Consider the following 17,100-nt stretch of genomic DNA (forward strand, 5'->3'; position numbering starts at 1 on the left):
TGCTTCTGGTTTCACCTAAAACACCTAACTTTTGTTCTTCCTTTTCTTTTTTTTTAATCTCTGTGTCTTTGCTGGTTGGGAACTTTTTTTCCTTGCCTTTCCTACCATCTCTTTGCTTGAATGACGACTACTTATCGTGTAAGTCTGGGATTAGGAAATACTTTTTACCTAATGCTCCACGGTGGGCTGGGAACCCTTCTTAGACCTTTGGTAGCATCCCACAGAGATCTCTTTACAGTTTTTAATACAATCATTATTTATTTAGTTGTTCATTTCCGATACTAAACTTAGTTCTTTCGATACAAGTACTATCTTATTCATTTTTGTATCTCAAGGATAAACACAGTACAAATCAGCAAACTAGACACTCATTCAATAAATATTTATTCAAAGAACACATTGGAGAATGAAGGACAAATCAATCAACTGTGTGGACAACCCGGGTGCGACGCAGACTCCGGCCATCAGAGGGCGCCGGCGCGACTGAAAAGGTGCGCAGGCGCGCTGGAAGGCAGGCGCCGCGGCAGCGGCAGCGGTCGTGGCTGCGGCCGGGGGAAGTGAATGGTTTTACCCAGAGGGCCCTGCGCCGCCTTTCTCCGCTGGCACCGGCGCCGCTGCCAGCTCCTCCTTCCCGGCCATGGCGTTCACGTTCGCGGCCTTCTGCTACATGCTGGCGCTGCTGCTCACCGCCGCGCTTATCTTCTTCGCCATCTGGCACGTGAGTAGCTGGGGTCGGGGGAAAGAAGGAGAGGCGGTGGCGCAGCTTCCTGTCGCTTCGGGCCCGCGGTCCCGGCAGTGCCGGTTCCCCGAGGTCCGCGCACCGGGGATGGGGCAGGGCGGCGAGGGCCCCGAGTGCGGGGTTTGCGCGCGCTCTTCTGCGGGCAGGGGCTGCGGCTTCAGGAGAGCCCCGGCTTGCGGCCGCGAGTGGATGTGCCGGCGGTGTTAGGGGCGCAGGCCTTGCCCCGCTACTCCTCTCAGGCTGGGTGGGGCAACCTCGGTGCCTATGGGCCCTCGGGACAGCGCCGGGCTCGCAGGACCCTCTGCCGGTCCGCTTTCCCGGATCCCGGGAGGATGTCAGGTGCACACAGAGTACTTAACGTCAAGTTTTCTGAATTTTTATTCTTGTGTAGATTGTCTTTCTAGGGTTTCCGCAGGAGCATTGGCCAAATGATGGGATAGTTTATAACCTATTTTTAGATGAATTTCCAACTCTGCTTTTCAGCTTTGGTGGGTGCCTTTCAAGCAGAATCATCATTTTTCGGAACCCTATTTCCTGGTGAACTTTGATGCCGGTTGGATCGATTGCTTTGTTAATTGCATCTCCGAGCTTTCCCACTAAGTAGTACTTGATCCGCAAGAGTTTCTGAAGAGACAGTCTTCCAAACCACCCCTGTATTCAGGGGAGCTTGATTTAGTAGAGGGAATTTTAATTAGATTTTGAAAATGCTCAGAAACCTTAAGCTTCTCAAGAACAGTTTTATTTCTGTTACTTGCATCATGTTGCACATCTTTACTGGGCCCTATAAGGAACAAGTCTTAAGTTCAATGTGACATAGTTCTACAAGAAGACTTTTTAAAAGGATTTCTGTTTTTCTAGCATAAAATTAGCATTGAGAACTTTCTGGAAATCAGCATTTGGAAAAAAATTGTTTCATGTTTGCTTTTGTCTTCCCCCATGTTCTAGTACCTTCTGGGATATTCGTATTAATTTGAGTGATTGAGCATGTTCACTCAGGTTTCATGACAACCATTGCTTGTGAGACTTGGACAGAATGATTAAATTGCATCAGTATCATATGCAAAAAAAAAGCCTCAAAAATAGAGGGCTATCACATCCATCACCTTTTGCTAAAAGTGTGTTTCTACTTATTTAAAACCGCCTGCTTATGTACCACATGCATAGGTTGTTCACGTGTGAGAAGTTACTGCTATCTAAAAATCTTGTCATTAGAAACCAAAAGCTTAAAGAGCATCTTAGGTTTCACTGAGAGGCTGAGGCAGGAGTATCTCAAGGTAGAAGCCAGCCTCAGCAATTTAGGAAGGCCCTCAGCAACTTATTAACAACCTGTCTCAAAAAATAGAAAGGGCTGGGGATGTAGTTCAGTGGTAAAGCACCTGTGGGTTCAGTCCTCAGGACCAAAAACCAAAACCAAAAACAATATAAAGTGAGATGCCAACTAGCCCTGCCTTAGCCTCTGATGAAACTAAGATGTGTGGTTCTCTTCCATCTACAGACATGGCTTTAAATCACTTTCTGCTTGATGGGTGTTCTTTTTTTCTAGGATGATGGACAGTCATAGAAGAGAGCTATGGATAACTTTTTTCATGTTTTTACATTTTTAAACCAGGTTGTATTTGACTAATGGAAAACCTGACCTGCACTTTTTAAAAAAATGGGGGATTTACTTTCAACTTTGAAAGGAATGTGTGTCTGGATGAAGTTGATAATTTTAAGTCCTATTAATAGAATTTTTAAAAATTTGTATCACAGAATAGTGGAGAACTTTTATGCTTAGGAATTTCTTAGTTCAGAGAATTACTTTATCCTTTTGAAAACAGTTTAAAATAAATACTTAAAATTTTTTCTATTTCCTGTATAACTTTATTTTTTAAGATAGTTTAAATATCCGCTTGGTGTAGTACAGAGTTGGAGGTCTAGGTGGTTCAAAAGCCCAAAATGCAGAAGTCATTCCTTCAGGGCTTTTATCAAATTTGAAGATACCTTGAATTGTGTGCTTTGGCGTCTTTAAAGGTTTATATGTTTTATTGCTTTTACACTTCTGTGAAATATTTTGTGAATGTTTTTGTTCAGTTGCATAGCTGCAAAAGGTTTAAAAGCTGCTAGTTTTAAGAATATTTTCAGAAGAATTTTGAAAACTCTTTTAGCATACAGCACTCAAATAGAAACCTATTCAGCAACTTACTCAAAAGACCTTAAGTCACCAGAAGAAAATGTCCAATCAGAAAAGTTAATTTTAAAAATAAGTTTTGTATTCATTTTGCTATTAAGTTGAATATTGTTTTAAGCAAGTAATTGCATTTGTTGCAATTATAGTCTTCATTTTGAACTTTTATTAGTAAAGTACATTGGGGATATATCATAGCTAATAGCATGTAGCTGACCAATATTCATAACTAATCAGAAATTGTTTTCTTCTAATTACACATTTATACATTTAACTTTTATCTGTGTTAGAAGTCATTAGCAAAGGAAAATTCCACTGAGCGAGGTGGCATGTACCTGTAATCCCTCGGACTCAGGAGATTGAGGCAGGAAGATTGCAAGTTCAAGGCCAGCCTCAACAACTTAGTGAGGCCCTAAACAACTTAGTGAAACCCTGTCTCAAAATAAAATGTGTTGGGGGTATACCTCAGTGGCAATCTCCAGTACCTTAAAAAAAAAAAAAAAAAAAAAGAAAAGAAAGAAAGAAAAGAAAAAAATCCCTTTTGGTGAGTTCTGTACTTTTTCATATAATTATCCTAGTTTTTTTTTTCCTTCACTTTTTTATCCCCTTCCATTCAACAAATGAACATTTAACACTTAAATGTGTGTGAATGAATGAATTTTTTGAACATTTAAATATGTGCACTATAAAACATAGGCCTATAAAATATAGGTATTATATTTTAGGTTATGGGACATAGTAGTAGAGATTACTGGAGATTACTTTTTTTTTTTTAAATTTTTTTTGTAGTTGTATATGGACAAAAATGCCTTTATTTTATTTGTTATGTGTACTAAGGGTTGAACCCAGTGCCTCATATGTGCTAGGCAAGCACTCTGCCACTGAGCCACATTCTCAACCCCTGAAGATTACATTTTAATGTTTAATTATTTTCCTTCTATTCTTATTTGGTTGGATTTTTTTTTTAAGTTGTAGATGGACATAATCTTTATTTACTTATTTTTCGTGGTACTGAGGATCGAACCCAGTGCCTCACATGTGTGGCACTGGGTTCCTACCATTGAGCTACTACTGTTCCAGCCCCTGGTTGGAGTTTTTATTACAGCAGATTGATGAATTTTATAAAATTCTACTAGAGATTTAAAAAATCTTTTTTTTAAACAAAACTAAGAACTTTAGGGAAATAAGCATATTAAAAGCTAGAAATATTATAACTCTTCATCACTGATAATGTTGAGTAATACTATATAACATCTATAGATACTATTCCTAAATCACCAGGGGGAAGTAGATTAAGTAGGTTAGGTTCCGTGTCCTGTGGGTGACCTGTGACAGCAACTTAAAACAGCTCCCTCATACACCTGCTTTGGTTTCTTTAACACCTGATTTAAGGTGACAGAGTGGTATAAAGCCTCTATTGGTATATTTTGACTTTGAAGTTCTGTGTTTTAGTAACTCTTTATGTTAAAGCCATATTATTCCATAGTATGGACGAAAATATTCTTAGAAATTTATGTGTTTGGACACAAATGGGAATACACTGAAGTGTTTGAGTCCATCTCAAGTGTTTCTCTAAACACTGTGATTGGCGGGGCAGAGTCATGTACAGATATTTTTAAATGATACTCCTTTTTGTTAAGTGGGATGAACAAACCTATACTGTTCTTCAGTGTGAGAAATGCCATATTGATAGCCTTATCAACATGAAGTTGTAGTCAGGGATGCAGTCATTTCTATGCAAGGGAGTTAGGAAAACCTACAGAGAGGGAGTCCATACAGGAAGAGGGTTTTTTAGATAAAGAGGAGTTTGTATTAATAGTTGTGTAGGAGAGGGAAAGTTCATTTTAAATTAAAAAACAAACAAAACCTTGAACAGAGACATTGAAGAAATTGAAAATTAAAGAATAATCACAGTGATATCAGATCTTTATGTTAATATTATTATCTTTTTTTTTTGTGTGTGTGTGGGGGGGGGGGGTTGCTGGTTATTTAACCCAGGGTGCTCTACCACTGAGCTACATCCCAGTCCTTTAAAAAAAATTAATTAATTTTTTTTTTTTAGATAGGGTCTTACTAAGTTGCAGAGGTTGAGATCCTCCTGCTCTGTCTCCTGAATAGCATACATATGTCACCGTGCTCAGCTGCTTATCAGATCATTTCAGTAGTCATGACATAAAAGTATTACAAGTTCTTTAAATCCAATTCTGGTACTTCTGACTATTATTTAGCATATATTGAAGTTACTGTAAATTTGGTACCTGTAAATGCACTTTTGCTTTATTTATTCAGTAATTATTTGACGATGGGGCAGGTTTGTTCCTGCTTTTATTGAAATGAGTGGTTCTAACTTTTTAAATTTTATTTTAGATTATAGCATTTGATGAGCTGAAGACTGATTACAAGAATCCTATAGACCAGTGTAATACCCTGAATCCTGTAAGTTGTAATATAGGATGTATCTTTAGATTATTAAAATGTATTTGCCTTTTACTTGATATATTTTGAAAATGGCCAATATTCTCAGTAGCATGATATATTTGTATGTTTTGAAGTAGGCAGAATTTGAAAAATATTCTTTTCCTGTCATGCTTGACTGTTCTGACAATTATTAATCTACTGGTGATCTTATCAGCTGTCATACTAACATTCTTCCAATCTGCTTTTTACATTGTCGGCCAAAGACAGTTGAAAAGGTCAAAAAGATTAAAAGAGTCAAAATTGCACTAAAGGTGTGTACTGCTTTTTAGTTTAATGTTTTAATGCTGCATTCATTTCATGGGGAGGGTTAGGGCATTTGTATTTGTACTGTTCTGTTCAGTGTGCTCGTTCATATGCCTGTTGAGGTTTATTATTTCATGAAACTTTGTTTTATGCAAATGTTTGCTTGCTGGCCCAGTCAAGTAGGGAAAGCTGTTAAATGCTTATGCATTTTTTTTTGTTATGGCCATAGGCACATCTATATTAAATTATTTGGTGCTGTATTTGGAAGTTGGTTAACATAAAATGACTTAATAGATTGTGAGTTTATTCCTGGTTTGTGACTTATGAAGTAGTATGCAAATGTAGTGTAGATTCACCTACCATATCTAGTTTTATCTGTGATTATGTATGTTTTTGAATAAACTAGTTTGGTCTTTCAACTGATGTTTATTTAGAGACTTTTAGGTAGATAGCTCTGTTCTGGAATCTTGTAATGCTGTCCTTTGGACCCTATAGATGCCTGAATTTTGAAGATAACAATTCATATACTGAATGTTTACATAGTTATTTCTAGTGTATTCTATCTACTCTAAATTTCTTATCCTAAATTCTGAGCTATGGATTTAGTAATATTGTGGCTGTTATTGTTAGGGGCTTTATATATATATATTTTGCTTCATTTAGGAGGAGTTGTCTTTAATTTCTAGGTTTGATTTTGCTTGATTGGTCAGAAACTGAAAAGTTTTTAGTGGGTATATCTTCAAGTAATAGAAAACAGTAATTCATCTTTAAAAATTTCTTACTGAAGGTTAGAATTTGTGTAGACTGTAGTTGTGTCAAACTCTAATGCTCTAGCATAGTAGAGGGTCTTATTTGGAAAAGCACCTATAAACTCAGTTGGCTACTTTCTTGTAAATGTGAATGATGGAATAGATTTCTACTTTGTTCTTAGGGCCCTGTTATAGTAGGTACAGTTTTGATGTAGGAACAGTTAAAAGTTTTAACTTACTAGCTGCTTCTCTGCTCTTAGGAAGCAAAACATGAGATGATGACTCTCCTGATTGGAAAGTACTGTGTATTGTAAAACATTTTTACCTTAGTAATTGAAACTAATTGCTACCAAGAAATTAAGAAACTGAAATTTCTCCTTTTGCTTAATAGCATTGTATGACCTTTGACTTTGCATTACTTGAAATAACCAAATGATGATGAGCATATTAAATAGCTGAAATCAGTTCAGCTGAAATCAGCCTGCTGGGTGCCAGAGTGCACGTTCTCTGGATTTCTTTTCTCATTCAGTTTTCATGACAATCTTAATAAGTAGGTGTATTGTTATTTTCATGATTAGGACCCTTAACTGAGGTGTTTTGTGAGATTGAAGCATGTTGCTGAAGGTTACACAGCTAAGGTAGACACCAGAATTTGAATCCAGACAGCCTGACTTTTTGAAGCTGAAGTTCTTGTGTTTTCCTAATTTACTGTAACTTTAAGAGGGACTAATTTCATTTTAATATATAATGTGTGATTTCTGGCTTTTCTCAATGGAACGAAATTCTCACTGAGAAAAGACATGTGCTTGGGGACATCATGATCCTTCAGGAGGTCTGAAGGACGGTATAATAGCAGCACAAGTTGCATTTTGGATAGGGTGCCGATAATTGGCTGAACAGCAGTGCATCTGACAGTTTTCCCTATTTAATTTGTTTTGACAGTTCTGCCAAAGTATGGGGGAAGACAAATATTATTTTTTAAAATGTGAACTTTATAACAGGAGAATATTATTATGTTTTTGCATGTTTTAAGTTCTGTCATTTCAGCCATATTTGCATGAGGTATTTTTTTTATCTGGATACTAGTTTTTGTGTACATTTTGATTCCTAAGTAGAAAAATGTTTGTGGTACTTGTGGTGAAATTTTATCATTGAAGAAGGACTGGTTTTTTTGAGAAATGTGTAATGTTTCTGAACTTTTTTTGAGGAATAGGGAGGGAGTGAAATTTGTTTCCTGTTTCATGTTTGACTGGTAGAGTCACAATTACCTTTTTAATACTCTTTTTTAAATTGATTAAGTGCAATGGGAGTCATCCTGATTTCAAAATCATTCTCTCTCCATACCTCAGTCTGCAAGTGTAGGGCAAAACCTTACAAGATAATTTGTATTGTTAGGTATTAGTTGATCTTAGAGGACTGAAATAGACTTTGTTATATTTTATCCTGTAATTTAAATTAGTATTATAAAAGCAACTTTAATGGTGCTCCTAATATGTATTTTTCTTGGTATGTTCTAGCTGTAGTTATTTAATTTCAAAGATGTCCTGTGGACACTTGTTTAGAGAACTTTGATCTTAAATAGATGCTGGCTTAAAGGTTCTTTTATTTATGAGTTTATATGCAGAATTTACCTTTGTTATTTATTCTGTTACTTCAGTTTGAAGAAAACTTCTGGTTAGTGGCATAGATTAGTTGATTTTTAACAAGATTTCATTTAAGATAGTATTCATTAAAAAGTGCATTCTAGGACTATAGGTGGCAGAGCACTTTCCCAGCATGCACAGGCACTGTTTCATTTCCAGCACCATCAAAAAAAAAAAAAAAAAAAAATAGTTCTAACTTTCAACTGGAAAATTTGGGAGTGAGTGTTAGAAAATGGACTTCATTGTGTGGTGTAATTATATTATTTCTATAGCCACAGTTTCCCTTCAGGAAAGATCTGATTATGTGAAGAATTCATATGATTTTAACTTGGTATGAAATGAACATTTGTGAAACTGGCTTTATAGCTGTGATTTTTGGGAGATTTTTTTGGCTGAAACTTGCAGTGAAAGGTTTTGGTCTTTTTATTTAACAAAATAATTAGTCTGAAATCTTTGGGATGAGAAAGATGATTTAAAATAAAGCAGTAAGTCTTGGTCATTTATAAAAAGCATTTTGCTTGAATTAATTTTTCTCACTCAACACTACTTACTTTCAAAAGATTTATGCTCTTTTCGAGTTCTGAATTTCTCCTTGTCTTCTGCCATGTAGCATTTTCCTGGCAAGCAGGAGTAAAGGAACTGAAAGGCAATGTGAGGACGAGAATTCAGGAACCTGGAAAATTCTAATTTTATGTTTAAAAATTCAGTCTTTTCCCTCCTACATTGCAGAAAGCACATCATTTGCATTTGTGCATATTAGTGGTCCCCCCCCCCCCCGTGCTGAGATTATTGGCTGGTTGGCTTTCCATTAAAAAATTACTTTTGTGGTAATGTGATGTGATTTGCTAGACATTGTATTTGTAGCATTCCTGGTTTTTGTTAAAGGCTGAAAAACACTAATGTATAAACTTCTAAAGGGGAGTTTTGTTTTTGTGGATTTTTAAAAAATCATGTTGCATGTGATTGGATAACTCATTTTTGTATTTTTACCATTTTTTAAGTTGTGGAAATAAAAAGTATTCCAACTGACTAGCAAGTAACTGAACAACCCTGATGGTTACTTTCTATAATTTAATGTGCTGCTGTAAGAATTTGGGTTTTAAATTTTAAGTCATATCTTACTCTTTTTAGTACAAACTATATATCCTCTGGTCAGTTTGCTTGTAATTCTGCTTTTGACAAAAAGCCAAATGTGGAGATAAAGCTCAGTAGCATCTTTCATTTCTGATTCTAAGGAAACAGTGCTTTTTTTTTTTTATTATTATTGGAAATTTGGTTTCCTCCTGGTTTTCAGATTAGCAGTTGATCTACTGCCAAAGCATTTTCATAACGGATTTGTATTTTTCTTCCAGCTTGTACTTCCAGAGTACCTCATCCATGCTTTCTTCTGTGTCATGTTTCTTTGTGCAGCAGAGTGGCTTACACTGGGTCTCAATATGCCCCTCTTGGCATATCATATTTGGAGGTAATATTTAGATATACTTTTAATATTTTTCCTAATTAAAATTTAATTATACTGTGGTATTCTATTCACCTAAATGACATTTGAAAATTAGCACTTATTTTAAAAAATATCAAATGGATTAACAAATAACTTTAATACTTCTTATGAGCTTATGTCATTACCTTTTAAAGGATTTTTTAAATAGGAGAGGTATGATTTGTATAGTAATGTGCACAAGCCCAAAGTTTCACATCTGTGAAACACCACACAGATCAAGACATACAGCAGTTTCAGCCTCCAGAAGACTCCCTTGTGCCAGGTAGTAACTCCCACACCTGCCAAGACCATTGACTTCTGTCTACTTAGATTAGTTGTGCCTGTCTTTAAACTTCATATAAATAAAAATATATGGTGCATTTCTTCTTTCGTCACATTTACTTTGACTTTACAACCGTTTATGTACTTATAGAATATAACCATATTTTATAACTTCAAATGCTTATATCTACTCTGTATGGAATTATTATTATTATTATTATTGGTACTGGGGATTGAACTTAGGGCCACGCAACCACTGAGCCATATCCCCAGCCCTGTTTTGTATTTTATTTAGAGACAGAGTTTCACTGAATTACTTAGCCCCTCGCCATTGCTGAGGCTGGCTTTGAACTCTTGATCCTCCTGCCTCAGCCTCCTGAGACGCTGGGATTACAGGCATGTGCCACTTTTCCCAGCTGGAATTATTGTTTTTTGCTTTAAATAGACAAGCCAAAATCTCTTTGCCTTTGATTTTAGGAAGTATACACTAAAAGAAATATTTAGGAGCAAGGTGGTATAATGTGTGTACCTGATTCTGAAGTGGTTCAAAGAAAAAGGTACTCATGGTTAGAAGTAAAATGAGAGAGAGAAGGATAATGCAGGTGAGGTAAATGGGAATGTTTGGGTGAAGGATTCTTATACACTTTTGTCTAAAATTATACCAAGATATAAAAGTTAGAAGGACCTGGTTTCTTTTTTACACTTCTATTTTTCTTGAATTTCTGAAAATACAGATACTAGATGATTTGTTTAGCTATCCTGTTCGGCTTATTAGGGGCTCTAGTTTTAAAATTAAGATGATAAAGGAAAGAATTGCTCCTATAAGTAAGTTTGCTTCCCTATCTGACCTTCTCTCATTGTAACAAAATGTTTGAGCAGAGAAATCCTCCTTCCTGTCCTGAAGGTTTGCTGCCCTTTCTGAGTGGCTAATGGACTGTATTTATTCCAGGTACATGAGTAGACCAGTGATGAGTGGACCGGGACTCTATGACCCTACAACCATCATGAATGCAGATATTTTAGCATACTGTCAGAAAGAAGGATGGTGCAAGTTAGCTTTTTACCTTCTAGCATTTTTTTACTACCTGTATGGGTAAGTATAAATATGAAAATGAAAATGATTTTACTATGCCGCTTAAGAAATTTGTAGACATTATATGCATTTTACTTGAAGAATAACTCAGTGTCTTGGATAGTGATAACTGCTAATAACACAGTGCACACCAGCAAATTTCCACACATTCAAAGAGAAATACACAGGTACATGTTAAAGCAGCAAATTGGCATGCAGAGATACTGCTTCCTAAATTTGCAGACACATTTAACTGGTAAACAACAGTCCTTGTTCTCCATGGCAAAGTGATTGTATTGAGAAGATAAGACTGTGCAAATTTGCAAAATAAGTATTTCTCCCTGGTTTCAGTATCTCTCCAGGTATAGTGTTTAGTTTTTTTGCCTTACCATTCTTTATAAATAGTATGTTCTACTCTTTATTTTCTGGTTTGCTTGATCTGAATGGGACCAGCAAAATAAAAATAGTTCTACACTACAGTTGCAGTAACAACTTTTTCTACTTTATACAGTGATGGACTTATCTCCTTGTTCCTCTAGGTTGGGAATTCTTACCTTTGGTACTATTGATATTCTGTACTGGATCATTCTTTACTGTGGGAGGCTTCCCTGTAGGTCATAGGATGTTCAGCAGCACCCCTGACCTTTACCTGCTAGAGGCCACTGATACTTATTCCCCCAGTTGTGAAAACCAAAAATGTCTTTGGACATTGCCAAATGCCCCATGGTGCAAAAGTGTGTTGGTTGAGAACTATTGTTCGAGGGGTACTGTAAGTACAGTCAAATAACTGCTTGTTAATACTAGAAAAGGACACTGTTAAGTGTGGAATTAGAATTTTTCTTTAAGCTATATAAATAAACCGGAGAGGGCTTTTCCACTGGTTTTCAAAGTATTTTTAAAAAATATCAATGTAAGGTGAAATTGTTGAAATAATTCAGTTTCTATTCCTTCTCCTTTTTGTGAAGTATTATCCTATAGTTTTTTTCATGTTTTTCTTTACATCATTTAATGTTTAATCATGGGAAAGCATGAATGAAGTATTAGATTGAAATTTACAATAAAGTTGTTTCAGAGGTTATGATGGAGAAAATGAATATCCTTAGTACATCTGTAGATGTTGCCTATATGTGAAACAAAGATAGTGAAAGGTTAACAGTGAAATTTCATGTGGTCTAATTTCCTGTTAATTTTCACTTTGTAAGTTTCTGTAACAATGTCTGGAACGCTGCTGGCATGTATTAGGTATTTAAAATGTATTTGTTGAGAGAAAGAAAAAATGAATTACTGAAGAGTAAAGTTGGAGATGTGCAGTTGTGAGAAAATGTTCACCAGGATGTGGTAGCACTAGAACATCTATTCTCTTTTAAAACTCATTTACCAAGTTTTCTCAATTCCTTGCTTTATATTTCCATTTAGAGATACGAATGTGCTTTCTAAACTATGCGTCTCTGCCTTTCCCACATAACTCTTTATGTAGAATTGCTCTTGGACCTTGTAGGCCTAAATCAGATGCTTATTACTGCCTTTATTTTGTTGGTTTGTACTCTTTTAAAACCCTGTTTCTCCTGCTTAGACCCTTTCCCATTAGAGAAAGGCTATAAGCAATAGGCTTTAATGGGAATATTCCTCAATTGACCATTCCCTTCTGAAAATAGGAATAATAACAGTACCTGCCTCCTAGGACTGCTTGGAGGGTTAAGTGAGATAATGCATATGAGGGACCTAATGAGCCCAGCATAAAGTAAGCTCTCCAGAGATGCTCATTCCTATTATTAGACTCAACTCCAGAGAGTGCGTTTTAGATTGCTTCTCTAAGCTTGGATCCCTATTAAGCTTTCAGCTGTGCTGTTCTGCATGCTAAAATTGGAAAGGAAATAGGGGACAACTATAGCACATGCACTGAGCCAAGTCGTGTTAGGCAAAAGTCCATAAATGTAAATTAAAATCACACTGAACTTGTCATTAGTCTTTTCATTTTCTCTGATGGAATGGTACCACATATTAGTTTGCTGTATAAGGCATGCTTAACTTTTTTGTGCACTAAATTTTTATAATTAGGAATGTTTGAATTAATAGCTTCTTTCTTCTTTTCAGCATGATCTATGTTTTGGTGAGCTCTTAGAACAACACACAGAAGAATTGGTGCAGTTAAGTGCATGCAACAGCCACCAAATGAGGGGATTCTATCCAGCAAGATCCTGTTTCCAAGAGTAGCCTATGGAATCTGATCAGTTACTTTAAAAAATGACTCCTTATTTTTTAAATGTTTCCACATTTTTTGCTTGTGGAAAGACTGTTTTCATATGTTATACTTGGATAAAGAATTTAAATGGAATTATGTATAAATTAATATAAAATGATTACCTTTGGTGTTGACAGGTTTGAACTTGCACTCCTTAAGGAACAGCCATAATCCTCAAATGATTGCATTAATTACTGACTGTCCTTAGTCCATTGGAAACTTTTGTTTATAGGAACTTGTAGGGCCCATTTTGGTTTTATTGAAATGCCATTAGATTATAAATTAGCTGTAGCTATCAGGTGCTTCTGATGAATTGAAAATATGTATCTGACTTGTGGGAAACTTTATAGGTTTCCTCATTTATCATGTAGATGATTATATATGGATACATTTACAAAAATAAGAAGAGTGGGAATTTTTCCCTTCAACTTGAATATTATCCCTGTATATTGCATGAATGAAAGATTTCCCATATTTCCATCAGAGTAATATACTTGCTTTAATTCTTAAGCATAAGTGAACGTGATATAAAAATATATACTGAATTACTTGTGAAGAATGCATTTAAAGCTATTTTAAATGTGTTTTTATTTGTAAGACATTACTTATTAAGAAATTGGTTATATTATGCTTACAGTTTTAATCTGGTGGTAAAGGTATTCTTAAGAATTTGCAAGTACTTCAGATTTTCAAAACTGAATGAGAGAGAGAATTGTATAACCATCCTGCTGTTCCTTTAGTGCAATACAATAAAACTCTGAAATTGACTCATTTTCAGTGCATTGTTTTAAAGATTAAAAATAGCTATTCCTCCTCACATTTGCTTGATCCATATTAGAGACATATGAATATCATTGAAAAAATAGAGTATTGTTACATTGTGGTTTTTAAAAAAATTCCCAGATCTTTAAATGGCCAAGCACATTATCTCTGTTGTCATTTGAGAAGATTCCTAACTATTGATGGTGCAGCATTATCTTTTCTCTTGCCAATTAAAAAAGAAAAATTATTGTGGCACTTAAAATATTTTAAATTTTTTCTTTTTGAAATGGCTCATTTTAAGGTAAAATGACACATAAATTTGAGTTTTTGCTGCTTTTCATGAAGAAAGTAAATTATGGCTAGTATGCTTTTGTAAGCATTCTTCTGATTTATTTGGAATGAGAAAGTTAAAGAAATGGGAAATAATGTAAGTGGTTCAGAAGTTTCTTGAGCATAGCATCAAAGGAAGATAACCAATATGTGGAAATTCCCAGAATGACCAAGGAAGTTGATGGATGTTGTGGAAGTCTGATTCTAAGAACTTCTTGTATTAGTTGCTATTTTATTCTCTACAAATGAAAAAATGCTTGGAAATAATCCTTCACTTTTGTGAGAGTAACTTAACATTTTGGGATTGGGTAATTTGGGTGAGTACATTGAAGAAGAAAATGTAGAACCAGAAGGGTGAGAAGAGTCAAACCATTTCATAACAAGGAAAGCTTTAATGGCCTTTAAATTTATAGTCTGGAGAACCACTAAAGGGAACTGACTTTTTCAGTTTGTGCAGTAAATTATTTACTGAGCACTTACTAGGCGCTGAAGATTCATGCAGTCATTTAGTTTCTAATCCATTTAATTGTACCAGCATCCACTCCCCATTCCCCAATAAGTACTTTTGATTATGGAAGATCTGGCCAAGTCTACAATACAGATAGATTTCCTGGGACTATAATTTTAGTATTCCTGTCATAAAGTATTTTCATGAACCCCTGCTCTCTTAGCAAATACTACTTTGTTTTATAAGTTTTAGCGAAATCCTTATAATAATCTATAATCTTCTCTGGGATTAATGAAAAGCTTCTTGGTTGGAAGCCATGTTTTCATGCTGTCAAAAATTCAATGTCCTCATCTGAATCCTCAGGAGATCTCCACAGTGAGGTTCATCCATTTCACTGGTAGATTGTTAGTGCCTACGCAATAAGTGATTAGATGATTGAGTACTTGGATGCTCTAATAATATCTGCCCACTTTTGCCTTTTTTTGTGAAAGCAAATATTCTACTGGCTCATTTCCTTGCTCTGAATTGGATTTGTTCTCTTCTTTGTTTGGGATGGCCCTAGTCTTACTTCTATTATTCCTGTAGGTTCAGCTGAAGCATAGTTAGCCTAGATTTATAATCTTTCCAGTTTATATCAAATGCCTACTCTTTTCCTTATTACAATTACTTTTGATATTGTATGCTTCATTTTATCTTTATGAACTCTGTAGCTCTCAGATGTTTTCCCTATTTGCACCTACTTTATTACGTCTAGTGTAACTACATTTATAGCTATGACCAACACTTCTTTGTTGCTATGGATACTACAGAGTCTCCAGAATTGAAAGTCTTATTAATGTAGTCTGTTTAGCAGTTATTCTATTGAGTAATACTATATCATGGTAATAGGTCACTTTAGTACTGAGTAGACGTAGGGGTAGAAACTATTGAATACCTGTATCTAAATGTTATTAATGACATTTGATGGTTTTCACAATGTTTAATTGATCCCCTTCACTCCTCATTGTAGGGTAAAGGAGAGTTTCACTCCAGGCCATAGACAAATTGCTAATAAGAAGTTTGAGTTATTTTTAATGGGAAGGGAAAGTAATCGGAAATGAACAGATAAATCTCTTTCGAGTATTAGTAAAACATTTGTGATAATGATCTCTTCTCAGGCAACAAAGTACAGGGCAGTTTGCTGCATGATTCTCTTTGTAAGTCTGTTCAGTATTTTTCAACTTGAGGACCATTCATGCTAAGAGCTTACAGAGCTCTCCTCTGCTCCCTATATCAACATACTTTGAAGGTATGTCTCATATTTGCATAGAAAGGAAATAAAACTATGTGGCAAAATACTTTTCTTTATATAACACTTCTCTAATTATATATTTATGAATACTGTTCATAGAATATTATTGTCATAGAGCAACTAGTGACATCTGTGTATCTTTTCTACCCTGCATGGGTGAGCTTTCATTTTAGGTGTGAAAATATCACAGCACTATGATATATTAAGCCCATTCAAATAATGATTTATATTAAAAAACAATTTCCCTCATTTTAGAGAGGAAAGAAAAATACTGGTACCTTGTCAAGAATTGTTCATAAAAGTACTCATGTTCATCCTTTCTGAAAACTATTAGTCTCAAATAATTTTAAGTTCTTTGCTCAAATCCATCATTGATCTTTAGTCAGACCAGTGGCTAGAAAGTCTCTGGTACTAGTTGTATAATTTAGAGGAGATGGTTCTGAACTAATACCCCAGAGTGATGCCATGAGAAAAAGCGTGGCTCTATTTCTGGATATGTTGACTATATTTCTTAGAACAATTTTACTTTGATTAAGATTCAGAAAGATAAATGTCTAAAAAAGAAGTAGATAACATTTTGTTTTGGAAAATAGTATTAACCACGTACGAATACCAGTCAGCAGTGTTGGAGTAAGGCTTTTGTTCTGCATTAATGTTCTTAGTGCACATTGTACAAATATAGAAGACATCTTGACCTGTAAAGGAATGAATTGCATCTCTCATATGTTAATTATATTTTATAATGCTTTTTCTAAATATTACAGTTTCTTTGGATTATGTTTATGTATTCTGGAGAAGAAAAGTTTCTTAAGTAGATTGATAATTAGGTAGACCCTAAAACTACTAAGAGAAACATAAAATGTGGTTAGCTCTGTATGCTCACGATTTGTTAAAATGTTAAGCTTGGTGGTGCTGTATCACTGTCCAAAGAAAATGCTCTTAAGTAGCCCTACTTTACTCCTTAGAGCTGGTTATTTTGCTTTTGTACATTTAATAAAAACAGTCTCAAATATTTCTTTGTGTAATTCATGGGTAATGGTTGAGTCTGTGTGTTAATATCATCAAATACAGCTAGTTTGTGTTCACCTTTCCCACCCCATTGTTTTGAGGGCTGTCACACAGTTTGGGCAGAGAAAATACTTTTCCTAGAATATCAGAATCACATATTAGAAAA

General features: G+C 35.2%; 1 protein-coding gene across 1 annotated transcript; it reads left to right on the top strand.

The window, feature by feature from the left end:
* Positions 1 to 581: 581 nt before the first annotated feature.
* On the top strand, positions 582 to 16,938 carry Cnih1 (cornichon family member 1). Its single transcript, XM_026384085.2, has 5 exons — positions 582 to 718; positions 5,274 to 5,342; positions 9,372 to 9,484; positions 10,731 to 10,874; positions 12,948 to 16,938. Exons 1-5 carry the CDS (start codon positions 638 to 640, stop codon positions 12,973 to 12,975), a joined length of 435 nt encoding a protein of 144 aa, XP_026239870.1. The 5' UTR covers positions 582 to 637; the 3' UTR covers positions 12,976 to 16,938.
* The last annotated feature ends 162 nt before the right edge of the window (positions 16,939 to 17,100 follow it).

The sequence above is a fragment of the Urocitellus parryii genome, chromosome 6, assembly GCF_045843805.1.
Source record: "Urocitellus parryii isolate mUroPar1 chromosome 6, mUroPar1.hap1, whole genome shotgun sequence".
NCBI classification, from domain to species: Eukaryota; Metazoa; Chordata; class Mammalia; order Rodentia; family Sciuridae; genus Urocitellus; species Urocitellus parryii.